General features: G+C 41.6%; 1 protein-coding gene across 1 annotated transcript in view; it reads left to right on the top strand.

Annotated features, from left to right (window-relative positions):
- The window catches only part of DNAH11 (dynein axonemal heavy chain 11), a 2866633-nt gene that overhangs the window by 2390548 nt on the left and 460562 nt on the right, over positions 1–15523 (top strand). The window contains exon 66 of the mRNA XM_069211469.1: positions 12707–12911. Within this exon, the coding sequence (XP_069067570.1) occupies positions 12707–12911 (205 nt within the window). The remainder of the gene's footprint in view (positions 1–12706; positions 12912–15523) is intronic.

Raw genomic sequence — 15523 nt, 5'->3', positions numbered from 1 at the left:
GTGCTCCAGTCAACAAAAAACTGTGTCTGAGGCCAGGGATGATGTACATACTAATAATATTCTTCACTGGAATAGGATTTGAGAATCCATCGTCATATAGGTAACAACTACGTGGAGAATGCACAATCATATAGGTAACAACAATACATTAATTATAAAATGCACATTTAACTGAAGGCAAAATGCACTTTCCGGGGTCAAAGGCAAAAATATAGTCAATAAGTGGTTGCAGGCGAAGCAGAATTCTGAGCATTAATGTGCTGTGTTACTGCATCTTACAGTGGTGGCTGGTGAACTTTAAGGGGCAAAGTTATACTCTGCTTGCGCCGGATTTGCATAATTTTTTTAACACAAATTCAGCGCAAAACTAACACCATATTTATACTTTGACGTTAGACTCCGCTAACGTCAACATTTCTCAGTGTGCGTCATTTTCTGGATGCGTGAAACCGCCTTGCGTTAATGACATGCAGGGTAGGCGTTTCCGTCCAAAAAATGACTTAAACACCTGTGCGCCATATTTATCCAACTGGGCAAAAATGGCACACGGCTGGTAGGCGGAGCCCGAAAATGACATAAATCCTGATTTGCGTAAAAAATTAACACCTGGGTCAGGACAGGCGTTAAGGGACCTGTGGGCTCTTTTCCATGGTGGGAGAGCATGGCAGCAGTCCACAAGTGCCCTTCCCTGCACCCAGGGACACCCCCTGCCACCCTAGCCCACCCATGGAGGATACGCATGGATGGGGGGACCCATCCATGGTGAGTGCAGGTAAGTATACTTTTTTTTTTTTTTTTTAGAGTGGCATGGGGGGCCTAACTTGGGGCCCCCTACATGCAACTATGCCCAATGGCCATAGTTGCATGACTCTTGTCTTTGCTAAGACAGGAGTAGTTTCCATGGGGGTTGTGCGTCAAAAAATGGCACAAGTCAGGTTGGAGCCAATATTTTTTACTATAACCTGACTTGCACCATTCTTTGGCGCATAACCCCCAGTCTTCCCTTTGCCTCCGCTGCCCAGTTTGAGTAATTTATTTTGACACAAACCAGGCCGCAGTGCCGGCTAACGTCATTCCACAAATAAGCATAGGCTGGTGCGTTGGAATGGCGTTAGCCGGTGATAAACTTTTTGACGCAAATCTGCCCTGGCGCTGATTCGCATCAAAAAGCATATATATGGGCCTAAAAGTGATGGGACGGAAGACCAAATCCTGATATCCCCCTCTCCTTACTTTCCCTTCTTCTTTCAAGTGTCCATTGTCTCCCTGGCTCATCCTTTCCCTATCTTCTTTATCCTCTCTGATTGTGAATTTCCAGAAATTCATTTTGGGTGCTTGTCTTGTGTTTAGGAAAGCACAAAAGGAACACCTGAACACCCGAAGCATGCCTTTTCATACCCTAGGCTGTGAAATTGTAGATGTTAGCAGCTCCTCTTTGTAATTACGCTACATTTAATAAAAATAAAAACGTTCAGAGCAAGTTTATTGTTTTCCAAGGCAAATGTGCAAATTCTATAGTATGCTGAAGGGAAGGAAACGTCTTTGAGGGAAGCGTATTTGAGTGAGGTGTGTTTGTATGCTATCAACCATCACATAATTATTGAACTTGCAAGTCTGACGAGGGCACAATTACAGTGAAATGGCATTAGCATCCACAGAATCTGTGGGCAGTTTTGAAAGAGATCAGCCCAGTGAGACTGGGGAGGTGACTACCTCACTAAACTGTCATACTACTGCTTGCATGTCAGTGCAGCTCTGTCTCTTGCCCACAGTGGCAGCCAGAAATTTGAGCAGGGGATGGACAAGTGTTCCACACATGGGCATACATACATGCTCACATGAATCCATCTAAATGAACTCACTCACAATTCACAAGCACACACACACATTCAGAACATGCATACACTAGAAGGTATAGGTCAGCTGAGTTAATACATGGTAGATTTTGGGGTGATCTCAGTATATTTAAAAAGTCCAGAGTACTAGGTTGGTACAGTTTTATGTAATTTATTTCAGTTCTGTAGACTTCCAAAGTGAGAACCGCAGTGTTTCACTGAGAACAGCTAACAAGTATTTTGCCCCTCTTCGCCTGCATGCCTGGGGCTTTTTCAAGGTTGACCCTACAAACCCAAGGGTAACCGAGTTTAAAACAATTGTGACGATATTAAGTAAGAATTCACATAAAAACAGGTAGAACATTACATCATCGTAAACATATAAATAGTTCAGAACACAAGGAAAAAAATGAGAAAAAAATGAGAAACCCAAAAAAACAGGAGTGAAAGGTGGTGATATGATATGGCATTAGTCCAATATTGTTTGAAGAGTATATAGCGACCCAACCATTGTACAAGGAACACCCAAATAGAAAGCGGTCATATTAGACTCAGGCCAAAATATATCATTATGGGTCAGATGTATGAAAGGGTTTTACCCATTCTGTGTCTATGGGAAAATGCTTTGGTATGTATGGCCCAATGTCCCATAATTGAAATTAAAGTCCCATATTTGGAACACCGGTCCATAATAGCACCCCAAATAATCATCATAACAAAGTCCTATTACAATAAAATCAAGATATATAGCAATATAGGAGCTCATACGAAGTTTATTCAATCAACCAACGATCGTAACAAAACAATGCATTAATATGTTAGAAAACAAACTACAGATGATATGAAGGCAAAAGTAGAAGAAATAATACAGACAGAGACCACTACGCACTGACAACCAGCATATAGTTTCAAGTTAAGGGGTCCACTCCAGTAATGGAGGAAAATATGCAAGAAGAATCATCAAAATGATGGATGGAACATTCTTGGTATAAACAGCAAATGCAGCTCCACTAAGGTCCACTTCTAGTAAAGTAATCATTCCCTGGTGATCGGAATAATCATGCTCTGAATAATCAGGAATGAGCCATAAGTGCTAGAAGAAAGTACCGGACATAAGTGCAAATTCTATTATCTAGTCACAAAGGTGCAGTGGTAAGAGTAACTGACTGGGGGAAGTGTAACTATTGTTGGAGTGCAACCAAGGCATTGAACATGCCCTATAGAGAGACCCCGGGGCTTACCATTTTGTATAATCGCACTAAGGAACTCCAAATGTTTTTTACTTAAGCAGAATATTCTATAACCAAAGAATTTTTGGCAAAATTATTGTTAACTATTATTTATTCACCTAAAGTAGAGGTCTAGTGTTAGATTTCAGAAACTACCTTATTACAAGTTACATGTGGTCCATAAAGGTCCAAGGTAGTACATATACAAAACAAGCACTTGCAATGCGACCAGTCTCGCATTTGTGAGAGTTATAGCTATTGGCGTATGCTTTGGTCTGGAGGGGAGTGGATGTATGTGGTTTCGATTGGAATTATGTGGGTGGAATTGTAATTGTATTTGTGGAATTGTGTGGTGTATAGTGGAATTATGTGGCATGGTAGATAGGTTTGAGAGCTGCACAGTATACATAGAAAGGAGGATGGAGAGGGACAGGCAGTTTGTGCACGAAGTGGTGAATGAACTCCAATCAGCGGAGCAGAAAGAGTGTGTGAGAAAGAGAGAAAGAAGAGGAGAGCAGGGCACTGAGACATAAAGAGGATGTGCCTGTGTACGCAGAAGACACCTCAAGATGAAGAGGAGTGTGTGGGTTTGAGGGACGGAAATCTTAAGTAAAGGCATAGGAAAAATACATTTACTTGAAGACCTGAATTGAACCAATATGAGAGAGGCGGGAAAAGTGCATGAGAGAGCAAGAAAGAGGTGTGAGAGAGTGTACAAGAGAGAGAGAGAGAGAGAAAGAGAGGGACGCGTGGGAGGGGAATACAAAGGGAGGCAAGAGGTAGACCAGTGCACAGCACGAGGAGGTACAGGAAAGTATCATGTGTTAGTAGGCAGTATACAGAGGAGACAGGGAGTGTGAGGGAGGGGTGAGAGAGGCAGTGCAATTGTGAGATGAGATGGGGTAGTTGGAGTGTGAGGGAGAGATGTCAGGGTTGGTGCAAGTGTGATGTAGAGATGTATTGGAATTGTTTGTTGTGTAATTGTGTAGTGTGGGATTGTGTGGTGTGGTGTGGAGCTGTGTAGTGGAAAAATGTGGCATGGTGTGCTGTGGAGTTATGTGGATAGTAATTAAATGGTATTACCAGTTGTTAAATTATGTAAAGTAAGATCATGTGTTATGGACTTAATTATGTGGAATGGATATTGTGTGTTGTGGAGAGGCATGATGTGGAGTTCAATTATGTGGTATGCTGTTACATTTTGTGGCATTATGTTGAACTCTTTGGTGTGTATTGGAGGTATGTGGTGTGTTGTGTAGTCGAAATATGTAGTTTAGTGTGGAATTATGTGAATTGTTTTGGAAATGTATGGAGTTGAATTGTGTGATATGGAACTGTGTGGTGTTGAGTGAAATTATGCTTATTGGAATTATGTGTCATGCTGTGTAGTGTGTTTATGTAGATTGCTGGTATGTGACACAGAATGCATTTATGTGGGGTGCTTTTATGTTGTGTTGAGTAGAGTAATTATGTGGAGTGTAATTATGTGACACTGAGTGATATGTGGAGTGTAATTATGTTTTGTGGTGCAGAATTGTGTGGCATTTAATTGTGTGTTGTGTGGAATTATGTGGGGTAGTTTGGAGTGGTATTATGTGGCATGGTGTGGAGTAGTATTATAAGGTGTGGAATTATGTGGCATGTTGCAAATTTGCATTTATTTTGTGGAGTGTAATTATCTGTTTTAGAATTTAATGGACTGAGGGATGAAAAGACCACCCCGGGCCATAAACCCAATGTCTCCAGGCCCAATAATTATGCTGCAGCACCATGTGAGGAGCATACAACCTATTGACCCTAAACCTGCCATGCCTTGGTTTGGCCTCTCCCATGATCAATGGTCGAGTAAAAAAGCAGTTCAGTGTGGAACGATTTCTTCTGTAAATGGTCCTCCTAACTGTAATGTATAATGTGACAAATGTCGTGATTGCACAGCTAAATACAATTTTACAAGGGAGTAAGTGAGTACACATTACAGCAGTATACATCCCTCAATAAGAGCTATTTTTCTAGCTCATAAACAACATTTAAAACAACCTAGAAACCATGTAATGCCTATATGTATTTGTTACAAAGAAATGTGCCCTTAAATGAAGTAACTGGTGACCAAATAACACACTTAAAAGCCCTCAGGATGGGCTCGCCCTTTCAGAAACTAGATATAATATTCCAAGACATTTTCACAAACACATTAAAGAAGGATTTCATATTGGTAAAACAAAAAGTTTATTCCTGTGCTGTTTTGCATACTAATAAGCCATGTGTAAAATAGAATCAATCTATGTACTAAAGCAAGGTCATTTTTTTTTTATGGAAATGTTAGTAAAGGAAAGATATACTTTAAGAAATGATAAACACACACATACCTATTTGCACATCCATAAATAGTTATTCCAATTCAAAGTTACAGTACCAGGAATAGGAAACAATAACAACACAACACTTCTTTCCACACCATATTCAATTATTTAACATACACCAATCCACTTTTGAAAGCATATTAAAGCCCATGTTTATTTATAAAATTCTGTACAAAGTTTAAAGAAACTGCACAGTAAATAAAGCACTGTGCAATATAAGCTGTCCGTAAATAAAATAAAAAAACAAGGAAACAGCGCATGTAGCAGAACGTACAGCAGTCACTGGCATACTAATACTTCTTGTCTGTGTGAACATGGAAAGTGGAAGCGGCATCAAAATAATATTTCAAGCTGCTGGCTACTCTTTTCATAAATACACTGTAAACATAATAAAAAACAAGAGAAGTTAAGCACCGGGCTGGCACTCCAATCAAGGAAACCAATGTGATCTGCCCTCGTCTGCTCGCGTCTGTGATGATCTAATTCATAATTGTATTCCAGTCAAATAAAACTGGTGCAGTCCACGCAGAGTCTATGAAAATAGTTTGTCACCATAATGAAAAGCTTGTCCGCTAACGAGCACCGCTGTGGCCGTACATGAAAAAAATTACACTTTGGCTTGGCTCCATTGTTAAGCACTCTTCGCTCATTTAAAGGAGGTGGATAGACGGCGGCAAGCGGAATGGGAAGCTAAATGAAGAGGGGCCAATGTGCCACAATATCCGATACATGTATGTGGGCATAGTGCAATTACCTATTTCAAGCTGCTGGATACTCGTTTCATAAATACACTGTAAACATAATAAACAAGCATGGACGGTGTGAAGCAGGTGCCTCAAGAACCTCGGAGATAGCGGCCGCCATTTTGCAGGAAACCCAGCTCTAATTAAACCAAAAACAAGTAGATAAAGCATGGTGCCTGTGAAACAGGCGCAGCTTTGAGTGAAATGGAGGTGAGCTAGCCGCTCCGTATAGAACAAAAGAATAGCATGGCCGCCATACTTCAAGGTAAAGTGCAGCGTCATGCAAAGTCACTGATAAAATAAAAAAAATAAACGAGCAGCAAAAAGACAAACGAAAATAAAAAATAAAACATTGTGGTTGTTCAAATGCATTCGTATAGTAGCTTGAAATCAAACACTAAAATGAAAAGAAAAATTATGGTCAGGGAAATTTTTTCCTCTTGTGGCTTCGAAGGCAGGCTAATTCACTACTAAAAAAAGAGTGCTCACAAAGTGTAATAAATAATGTGAAGAATAACGACGTGTAACAGGGGCAGTCTGCATGGGAAGTTACAAAAGAGGGAGTAGCAAGCATTTGCACCAATCGAAAGCAAGCAGTTAGGAAAGACAGTGAAACGACCCAATGACAAAGATGGGTGGAACTTAAAGCCCATATTCTAAATACAACATGTCTCGAAGAGACAGTGCAAGTGCTACCTAGGGGAGACCTATTAAATACAACATGTCTCGAAGAGACAGTGCAAGCGCTGCCCAGGCGAGACCTAAAAATGGGGTCTGTTTTTTCTATGAAGTAATGACTGGAAACGATGCTGCCATATTAGAATAGCTTGGTAGAAATCATAGTCAGCTCTCAAAGGCTCCGGGGACCATTTCATACACAAGAAGAAAAACCATAAGAAGATATGCAATTGATTCTCCTCCGGGGCAATGGCAATAAAAATCATGCTGAAAGTTGGTCACAGATGTGATCACACACTTGTAACTTGAGGCAATCAACATGTGTTATCCAGTTAGTCACATTACCCTCATCTCAAAATTCTCAGGTACAGTGTGTGTGTGTTTAGTGCTGGAAAGCGGCACAGTGCCTTATGCACGCGCACAACGTTGCACTAAAATGCTTCCAATTAGCTGACGGATGCTTAATGTATATTGTTACACCTTGCAATGTGTTCATAGTGTATTTGTCCACCCTCCTATCCCCTTTTCCCCAGGCATTATATTAGCCTCCTGTGAACTCTGCACTTTCTCAACTCGTTTCAGCGCGGGGTCAGTGATTCATGCTCATCCCACCCCCATTCTGTGACAAGTACAGAAAGTCGTGCCCTTATTGAGTGACACATAGTCTCAGGAAGCACAGAGATGAAGCTTAAAATACCCGACTGTGTTCAGTTTGTGAGCATGCATTACATCACAGTGTGGGTGGTGCCTCAGGAAACAGAGCTGAAAGTAGGCAAGCCCTGCAAAACATGCAATAGGTAGCACAAGTACACTAGTGCATGTGCCTCAGAAAAGTCTCTCACTCAAGGATCAGCAGAGAGTGAAAATGAGCTGCAAAACAGGGACAAAGTGTTAATAAAACGTTAGTGGCAGGAAAGGGTGGGGCAGAGCCCTGAAGCACATAATAATGGGCTGCCACTAGTAAAAGTGGTGTGTCTTCGGATCATTCCTAAGCTAGAGAAAGGTTCGGGCAGTCCTGATAGCTGGTGCATAAATGAATAGCCTATTACCGTGTTTGTATTTCTTTCAATTTATTAGTCTCTAGTCTAGTGTATTGCATGCAATATTTCCGTTGAGATGACGATAAAAACTGTGATCTTTAATTGATTTTTTTGCCTCTACTCTGCAGTTCTTGTACTGCAGTAACTTGTGTAGTGAGGAAAGCTTTGTTTGTATGCTACTAAATATGTCTAATCTGCTAGATAGTTTTCCTGACAGGGAGACCTGTTAAGCATTTCATATTGAAGACAATAAGACCGGCTGTGCAACAAATGATAAGAGTAAGATCTTGTGCAAAACAAAAACACTTGTACAATATGGATTTACTGTAGTGCCATTTTCAATCTGAATCCAGCCCTCACAGGTGGGATTTTCACCTTGAGAGCAATTTTACATCATATTCCTGCATGTATCCTCTCCCAATAATTTAGAGAGCCGACATGAGTTTTATTATAGGAGGTTGATCAATTTAAGAACATATTCTGGTAGGAAGATTAGATTAATCAATCACAGATATTTATAAAATGCGCTACTTACCCGTTAGGGTTCCAAGGTGCTGGGGGGGGGGGACACTACTACTGCTCGAAGAGCCAGGTCTTGAGGAGTCTTCTGAAGGCGAGTAGGTCTTGAGTCTGTCAGAGGTAGGTAGGGAGCGTGTTCCAGGTCTTGGCGGCGAGGTAGGTGAAGGATCTGCCGCCGGAGGAGGTTCGTTGGATGCGGGGGACGGTGGCGAGGCTCGCGGATCGCAGTTGGCGGGTCGGGGTGTAGAAGTTGAGTCTGTCGTTGAGGTAGGAGGGGCCGGCGTTGTGGAGTGCTTTGTGTGCGTGGGTAAGGAGCTTGAAGGTGACCCTTTTGGTGACGGGGAGCCAGTGGAGTCCTTTGAGGTGAGGGGTGATGTGGTTGTGGCGAGGTGCGTTGGTGATGAGTCGGGCTGAGGCGTTTTGGATGCGTTGAAGTCGCTGTAGGTGTTTTGCTGGGATTCCTGCATAGAGTGCGTTGCCGTAGTCTGCCGTAATGTTAACGTTTAACATTTTATCTCATATAGATTTCCACCATTCCTATGTTCATGGAAGTTCTATGTCTGCCACCTGGTGACGCATTGGCAATTTAATTAGTAGATATTCTATTTACATAGTTGATGACTATCTTTGATAAAGTGGATTATTAGTTGGGGTGAATGGTAGTCCACCACGAGTAAACATTGCATTATTCTTGTTAGGGCTACTAAAGGTTTCAGTAATGTAAACCCAAGCTCAACCCCCAGCAGCTATGGCTTAGAGCAGATAGGCGTAACTTAAGAAAATGTATAAAGCATTTAAAAGTACCAAAACAATAAAAAATTTGAAAATACAACCCAATTAAAACAATCTGATTACATTTATCATATGAAGAATATTTTAACAAACATAAAGACACTGAAATGACAAAAATCCAATAAGGGGAAGTGGAGATAAGAATTTTTAAAACTGTACTAAAAGTAGTGCAAAAAAAGTGCAAAACGCTTACTGAGGGCAACTGGTTGCAATGGACCGGAACAAGGGTAAGGTTTGAGGCTGACTGCAATCATGCCTGGATCAGATACAAGGCCCAGGCCAAAAAAGTTACCATTAAACTTAGAAATGTTTCTGAAGAAAAGGTGGTTGCTGACAAGTTGTTGGCCAGGAAACCTGCAAGCTGGATCTGAGTTGGGGGTTCAACAATGGTGGGTTGCTGAAGAGCAGGGTCTTAGTGCAGTCGACAAAGGAGGCAGGAAAGCTCTGAGTGGCAAAGTCCAATGTCCATGCCGAAGAAGGTTGCAAAGTTGATCAGCTTTGGCTCGGCATCATTCTTGGTGAAGCCCTCTATGTTCACACTTAGAAATTGTTCTGAAAGACACACTTCCTTCAGCAGGGCAGAGCAGCAAGTTGAATCTGACTGGCAAATTGACTTTTTCAGCGGTCCTGGTCTCCCACCGATTCTTCAAAGAAAATTTGGCAGAATGTTTCCAAGTCCCAGCTTTTGCAGTTTGGGCAGGAGGAGTACACTCTAACACCTGCAAAGGGTTCCTTAACCTCGGGAATAGCACTTGGGGTCAGGGATCACTTAACAGAAGCTATCAGGGTAGATCCATGTGAAACTGGTCAGCTGGGCTCTTCAGTAAAGTGGGCTTTTTGCAGCTTTTGGGTCTTTGTAGCATAACAAGAGGACAACCAACTGGCCCTTGCAATCCACTTCTTGTTCCTGAGGAGAACTGGGAGCAGGTCCAGCCTTTAGGTTTCTCCTCACAGGTCACATCAACAGGTCCAATCACTCTTCTGTCTTCCACAGGTCCGCAGTAATCTGAAGTGGGGTGACATATTTAGGCAGAGTGCCAGCCTTACTCCTGATGTTTAAAAAGGTGTGTGAGATATGACCTGATGTAAAGCCCTTGTTTAAGGCACTAATGCAAAACTATGTGGAAAGAATATCTTAGGGAGGCACCAATAATGGCTAGAACTGAGTATATATGCCCTCAGTACAAGTTATGATAAGGGGTAGCTGCACAGGTGATCCCACCCCTCATGATTCACTCAGTTGTACCAAACAGTTCTTCACATGTGGTATTGAACCTGGTATTTCCTAGTCCCACATGTTTTCCCCAATTTCAAGCCTGGTAGCTCTGAATAGCTGGTAAATGAGACAGAGATCTTGGCTGAATTGGTAACTCAGGACATGTATTTCCACTCCAAGTTACTGGCTAGCAGTACTGAGCCCTACCATAGGAAATACTTTGGTAGGCATAATCGGATGCCTGGATCAGGAGTCCTACTTTAATTGGAGATGTTATGCAAGAAGTTTTCTGTTTTTTGTAGGCTGTTGAAGATTTTAGGGAGATCTATAGATTATTGTACCCACCCATTACAACGGGAAAATGAACTTTATTTTGTGCCACATAGTATTTTTTTAGCCACTGCAAAGGAAGTAATTTTGCCTACTGCTGCAGTATCAACTAGTTGCCAAAGCAACATGGTTGTGTCCTTACAAAGGAGTACTCATGGCAGAGTAGCAATTTACTGCCGGCTGCTTTTTTCATAAACATGAAAGTGTCTCACTGCAGATGTAAGGGTTGGTCTTCTTACAACATGGAACCTTACCACCAAACCAGGAGAGCATCACATCTACCTCAGCCCCAAGTGAAACTGCTCATCTGAGGCTGTCATCTTGCTGGTCTCCTCTTTTATCATTTGAGTAAGGCAGGCCAACCCGAGAAATTGTACACTCCACATGGCCAGCATCAAGATCCTCATTGTGAGCTTACCATAAGGTACAGTGCTTGTGTGGTTCAAGCCTGTCTGTATGCTCTCCCATCACCACAACTTGCAGCACGAGATCAGGATATGCAACCAACAGGCTCACTGAGACAGGCCAGTGCCTGCCACAGGCAGCTGACAAATAGCCTAGCATATCATACAGCCAGATGAGTATATTTGTAAGGGGGGATTGGAGGATGGCTCCTATTAATAGGGGTTTCTGGGGCTCTGACCTAGATGACCAAGCTAGAGTGATTGTTTATTTGTCCGCTTGGGAGTCCAGGGGAATTTGTGAGATGTAAATCATAGTAGAATACTTTGTACCCCTTTTACAGGTTACAGGCACTGGTGAACTTGGCTGAGGTACTGTCGGGTTCCCCTCTCTGCTGCTACGCTGTTGCAGGGTGTGTAGGTTGACGAGGCCGTTTTCAACATCCAGGGAGGCACTTCCACTGGGTGTCCAAATGGAAAATCATCCTTTTGGTATTGAGAGCTTTTGACTATTTGCCTTTTAAAACCCAACTAAAATTCCAGGATTAGGTCCTCATATATTTCGAATTACTTTGTGGACTTTTTTCAAGAGGTTACGGAACTAGATCCTGATTATGTATGCTATTTGAAGAAATATGGTAAAAGTGTACTTTTCAAGTGATTCAGTCATTTGTATTGAGCTTCTGTAGTGGTGGTCTTCCAGATTTTTACTTAATTCCATCCGCTCATCACTGGGACTGTTTAAAACTGTGCAGCTTTGTTGTCACATCACTCAGACTGCTCTGTCCCATGCCTCACCATTGTTTAGGCCCTTTCTCAAAACCTTTCTTCTTGACAATGCAGGCCTTTTCCATCAGTTATTGGCCTAGTCGGATAACTGACCCTTCTCACTGCTTAGCCTTTTGTGATGCACCTAATACCTACCTTATGTATTACGTGTGTGGATGGTGAGATACGCACCATAGAAACACACATCTACACATTATGTGCTCATAATCCTTAATGAACAGGCCAACCATCAAAATAGGTCCCTTAGCAGTTGTTATTTTGACTTCTGTAATCTGTATTTAATAATTCAAACAAAATCATTCCGGACAACGCGTTTTGTTTCTCCATCTCTCATATTCTACAATTCATTGGATGGAGCTCACTACTGGAAATACGCACGGACACCGATTAATGATAATCTGTTGATGAAGTATGATTTTAACAGCAAATGCTCACTCTGTATAGATTTAATATGTTTTATGGTTTCATTTTAGTGTCGGGGTCTTGTGACAGTATGTTTGATGAACAAACCCCTTCTTTTACTGCATGTAACTACAGAACAGTGCTGAACCACCTGGAGAAATTTGAACACTTGCTTCTTGCTTTTGGATAAATGAATATTGTTAGAGCACATACAGGTGAAAAAGTACCACTCTTTCTTACCAATATTGAGTGAAATCTATCTATCTATCTACACACACACACAGATATTTTAAATTGATGAGTAATTAAAAAATGCAAGCATTTGTCTCTTTCGTTTTTTACTTCTGTAATGATTTCACAATTCTCTACTAGGTATATCAAGATCGGCGATAAAGAATGTGAATTCAACCAAAACTTCCTTCTTATTTTGCACACTAAGCTGGCAAACCCGCATTACAAACCTGAGTTACAGGCCCAAATGACACTTATCAACTTCACTGTCACCGCTGAGGGACTAGAGGACCAGCTGCTGGCCGAGGTTGTCAGCGTGGAAAGGCCAGACCTAGAACAGCTAAAGGTAAAGGCACTTTTGACATGATATCCATAATGAAGAAGTCACAGACAAGTAAGAGACTTCTTTGAGATGTTTGTAATAATAGTTGCATGTAGATGAAAATTCCGTGATGCAGGAGTACTGTGATACTGTGTTTTTTGCCATTGTGATTATGGCTAGCTGGGCACCTTTATATGAGTGAAATTACTTTGTTACATCGGTTTGGGGCATTTTCATATACTATTAATCCTGCCTCTTTTTAGAAGGGACCATAACATTTAATTTTGTTTACGGATTACTTCAAAGAAACAGGCGGCATTCGTGCGATTTCGAGCGGTTCCCTTATGCTTTATAATTATTTTGTGGAGCTGATGAGGTGATGAGGGCCGGCTGTAGGGTGGTGTGACCGGTGCAGCCGCATCTGGCGCTGACTTTGGTGTTGGACGCTGGGTTTAAAAATAACTATTGGTTTGAAAGTGAACTTCCTTGTGCTTCCAGCAGTTTTCAAGCAACAATAAAAATGTCAAGACAACTCTGGTGATTAATATTCCTACTGGAGAGAGATGATTTTTGTCTAGTGGCCGTTTGGATTCATCATAAAGTAGCGCCTAGGTTTAGTGTACCTACTGCAAAGACAGTGTACCATGCAGATCACTGAACTGAATATGAGTGAACTATGATTAGCGCTATAAAGAAAAGGAAATGTATGTCAGAGAGAGGCTATGGAAAGATGAGCTGCAGAGTTTGAGAGTGGCAGTTATTCAGGGAGAAGAGTTCATGTGGGGGGTGGAAGACTGTTCCACCAGCCCTAAAGCCAGCCCTGGAGCTGATAGTAGAAAAACATCAAACCAATTATAAACAATGACAATGTATATTAGACAAATTGAGAAAAATTGCAAATAATGGTTATAGAACTATGGGCCAGATGTATGAAAATGCAATTTTTCATTTCTTAAATAATGACTTCATAGAAATTGCTACTTAAGAAATGCAAAATGCAATATACAAAGATACTGATTTCCTAATAGCGATTCCTACAAAGTAGCCCATTTTGCATTTCTTAACAGCCCAAAATAGCAATTCGGACCGTTCAGAAATGCAAACTGGCTCCGTACATCTGACCCTAAATGTCCCAGAACTTATCTAATAGGTGTAGCACTTTATAAATAATGACACCACTAAAAGGCTGCTTCCCATTGTAAGCGAGCCCATCAGGAAGGAACACATCAGCAGGCTGTGTTTTTCTACTATTCAGTTCCTCTGTAAAATTATAAAGCATGGAGGTCCTGTGTCTTTTGTTAAATCTCAAAGAAGTTGTTGAAAACTATACAACCTGGTGTGCCAGTAGGCTGACATCTATCAACACAAGCTGAGTGTTGCAACAAAACCAAGGTCCCAACCAGGCACAGCCCATCCTTAAGGGTGTAGGGACTCCTCTCCCTAACTTTTTGCAAACATGAAGAGTGTTTGGCAGGCTGAGCAAAGGTCAGTCTGAATGACACAATTAGTGTTCAGGTCAGACAGGCAGGCACTGTATATGTGTTAAATGTGCAGGCATCTGGCTTACTGATCTGAACTTTGCTGGGCCGAGAAATTCAGCCTGGTAGGTGTGACCTCCTCTGCCTGGCAAAGTGCCGGGTGGTCCTTCCTCTCATGATGAGGAGGCAAGTCACTAATTGACTTGGACCTGGGTGCTTCAGTTTTAAGACCTGATGCACCCAGGACTGAGTGTCCATCTGTGACGCCTTGTCACAGAGTGGGGTCAGCAGTCTCACAGACTACATCCCACTATGTGACAAGTAAAAAAAACTCTACCTCGCTTGTATGTATGAATGTATGTGTAGTAGTGCATACATGCTATCAATGAGGGTGTGTGGGTGTGAATGTGCTCATGAATGGTGAGTGTATGTGTGCATGTTGGAAAATGGTTTATAAGTAGGTGCATGTAGGTACCTACATTTAGTAATAAAGCCACAATCACACATAAGGCCGAGACAAAGTCTCAATAAATTAATCCTTGCTCAACCGTTGGTAGCTTGGTTCATGACAGTCACACTTAACTTAGGAGATAGGTGTGTAGAGCATTTAAAAACACCAATACAGTAAATAAGTAGGACACAACACACTAAAAAATCCAACACCAATTACCAATTTATGAACATAAGAAATATTTTTTGTGATTAAAATAACACCAACATGACCAAAATCCAATGTAGGGAATGATTTTTTACAAATTAGAAGAAACATTAGAACTAAAACTAGGGGTTAGAAGCAAATATCGCTCTGAGGGTTAAAAAAAGGTCACTCTGGGCCAGGACAAAGTCAAGAGTTCAGGCCACCCCCAATGTAACACTTTTACACTTATTTCCAGAAGAGTCTCTTGATGCAAGAAAGTGGTACACAGCACCAGCCAAGGGTTCAGAAGTTCTGTTTTGCCTCTTGGGGTCTTACACTACAACTCCCACAATGCACCTGGTCAATCCAAATAAAATCCAGGTGATACTTGTCAGCTGGAGTTGTCCTTGTTGTTGATGTTTCAGGTAGCCCTTCCAGCACTTTTATACCTGTTCATGATCAGAGAGTCCTGTTGTGAAACTTTGTGAGTGGATCAGACACCATCCTTATGACTGCAGTCC

Source organism: Pleurodeles waltl, chromosome 10, assembly GCF_031143425.1.
Source record: "Pleurodeles waltl isolate 20211129_DDA chromosome 10, aPleWal1.hap1.20221129, whole genome shotgun sequence".
In the NCBI taxonomy this organism is placed as follows: domain Eukaryota; kingdom Metazoa; phylum Chordata; class Amphibia; order Caudata; family Salamandridae; genus Pleurodeles; species Pleurodeles waltl.
The sequence above is the reverse complement of the archived record's forward strand: the minus strand, read 5'-3'. Positions and strand labels throughout refer to the sequence as shown.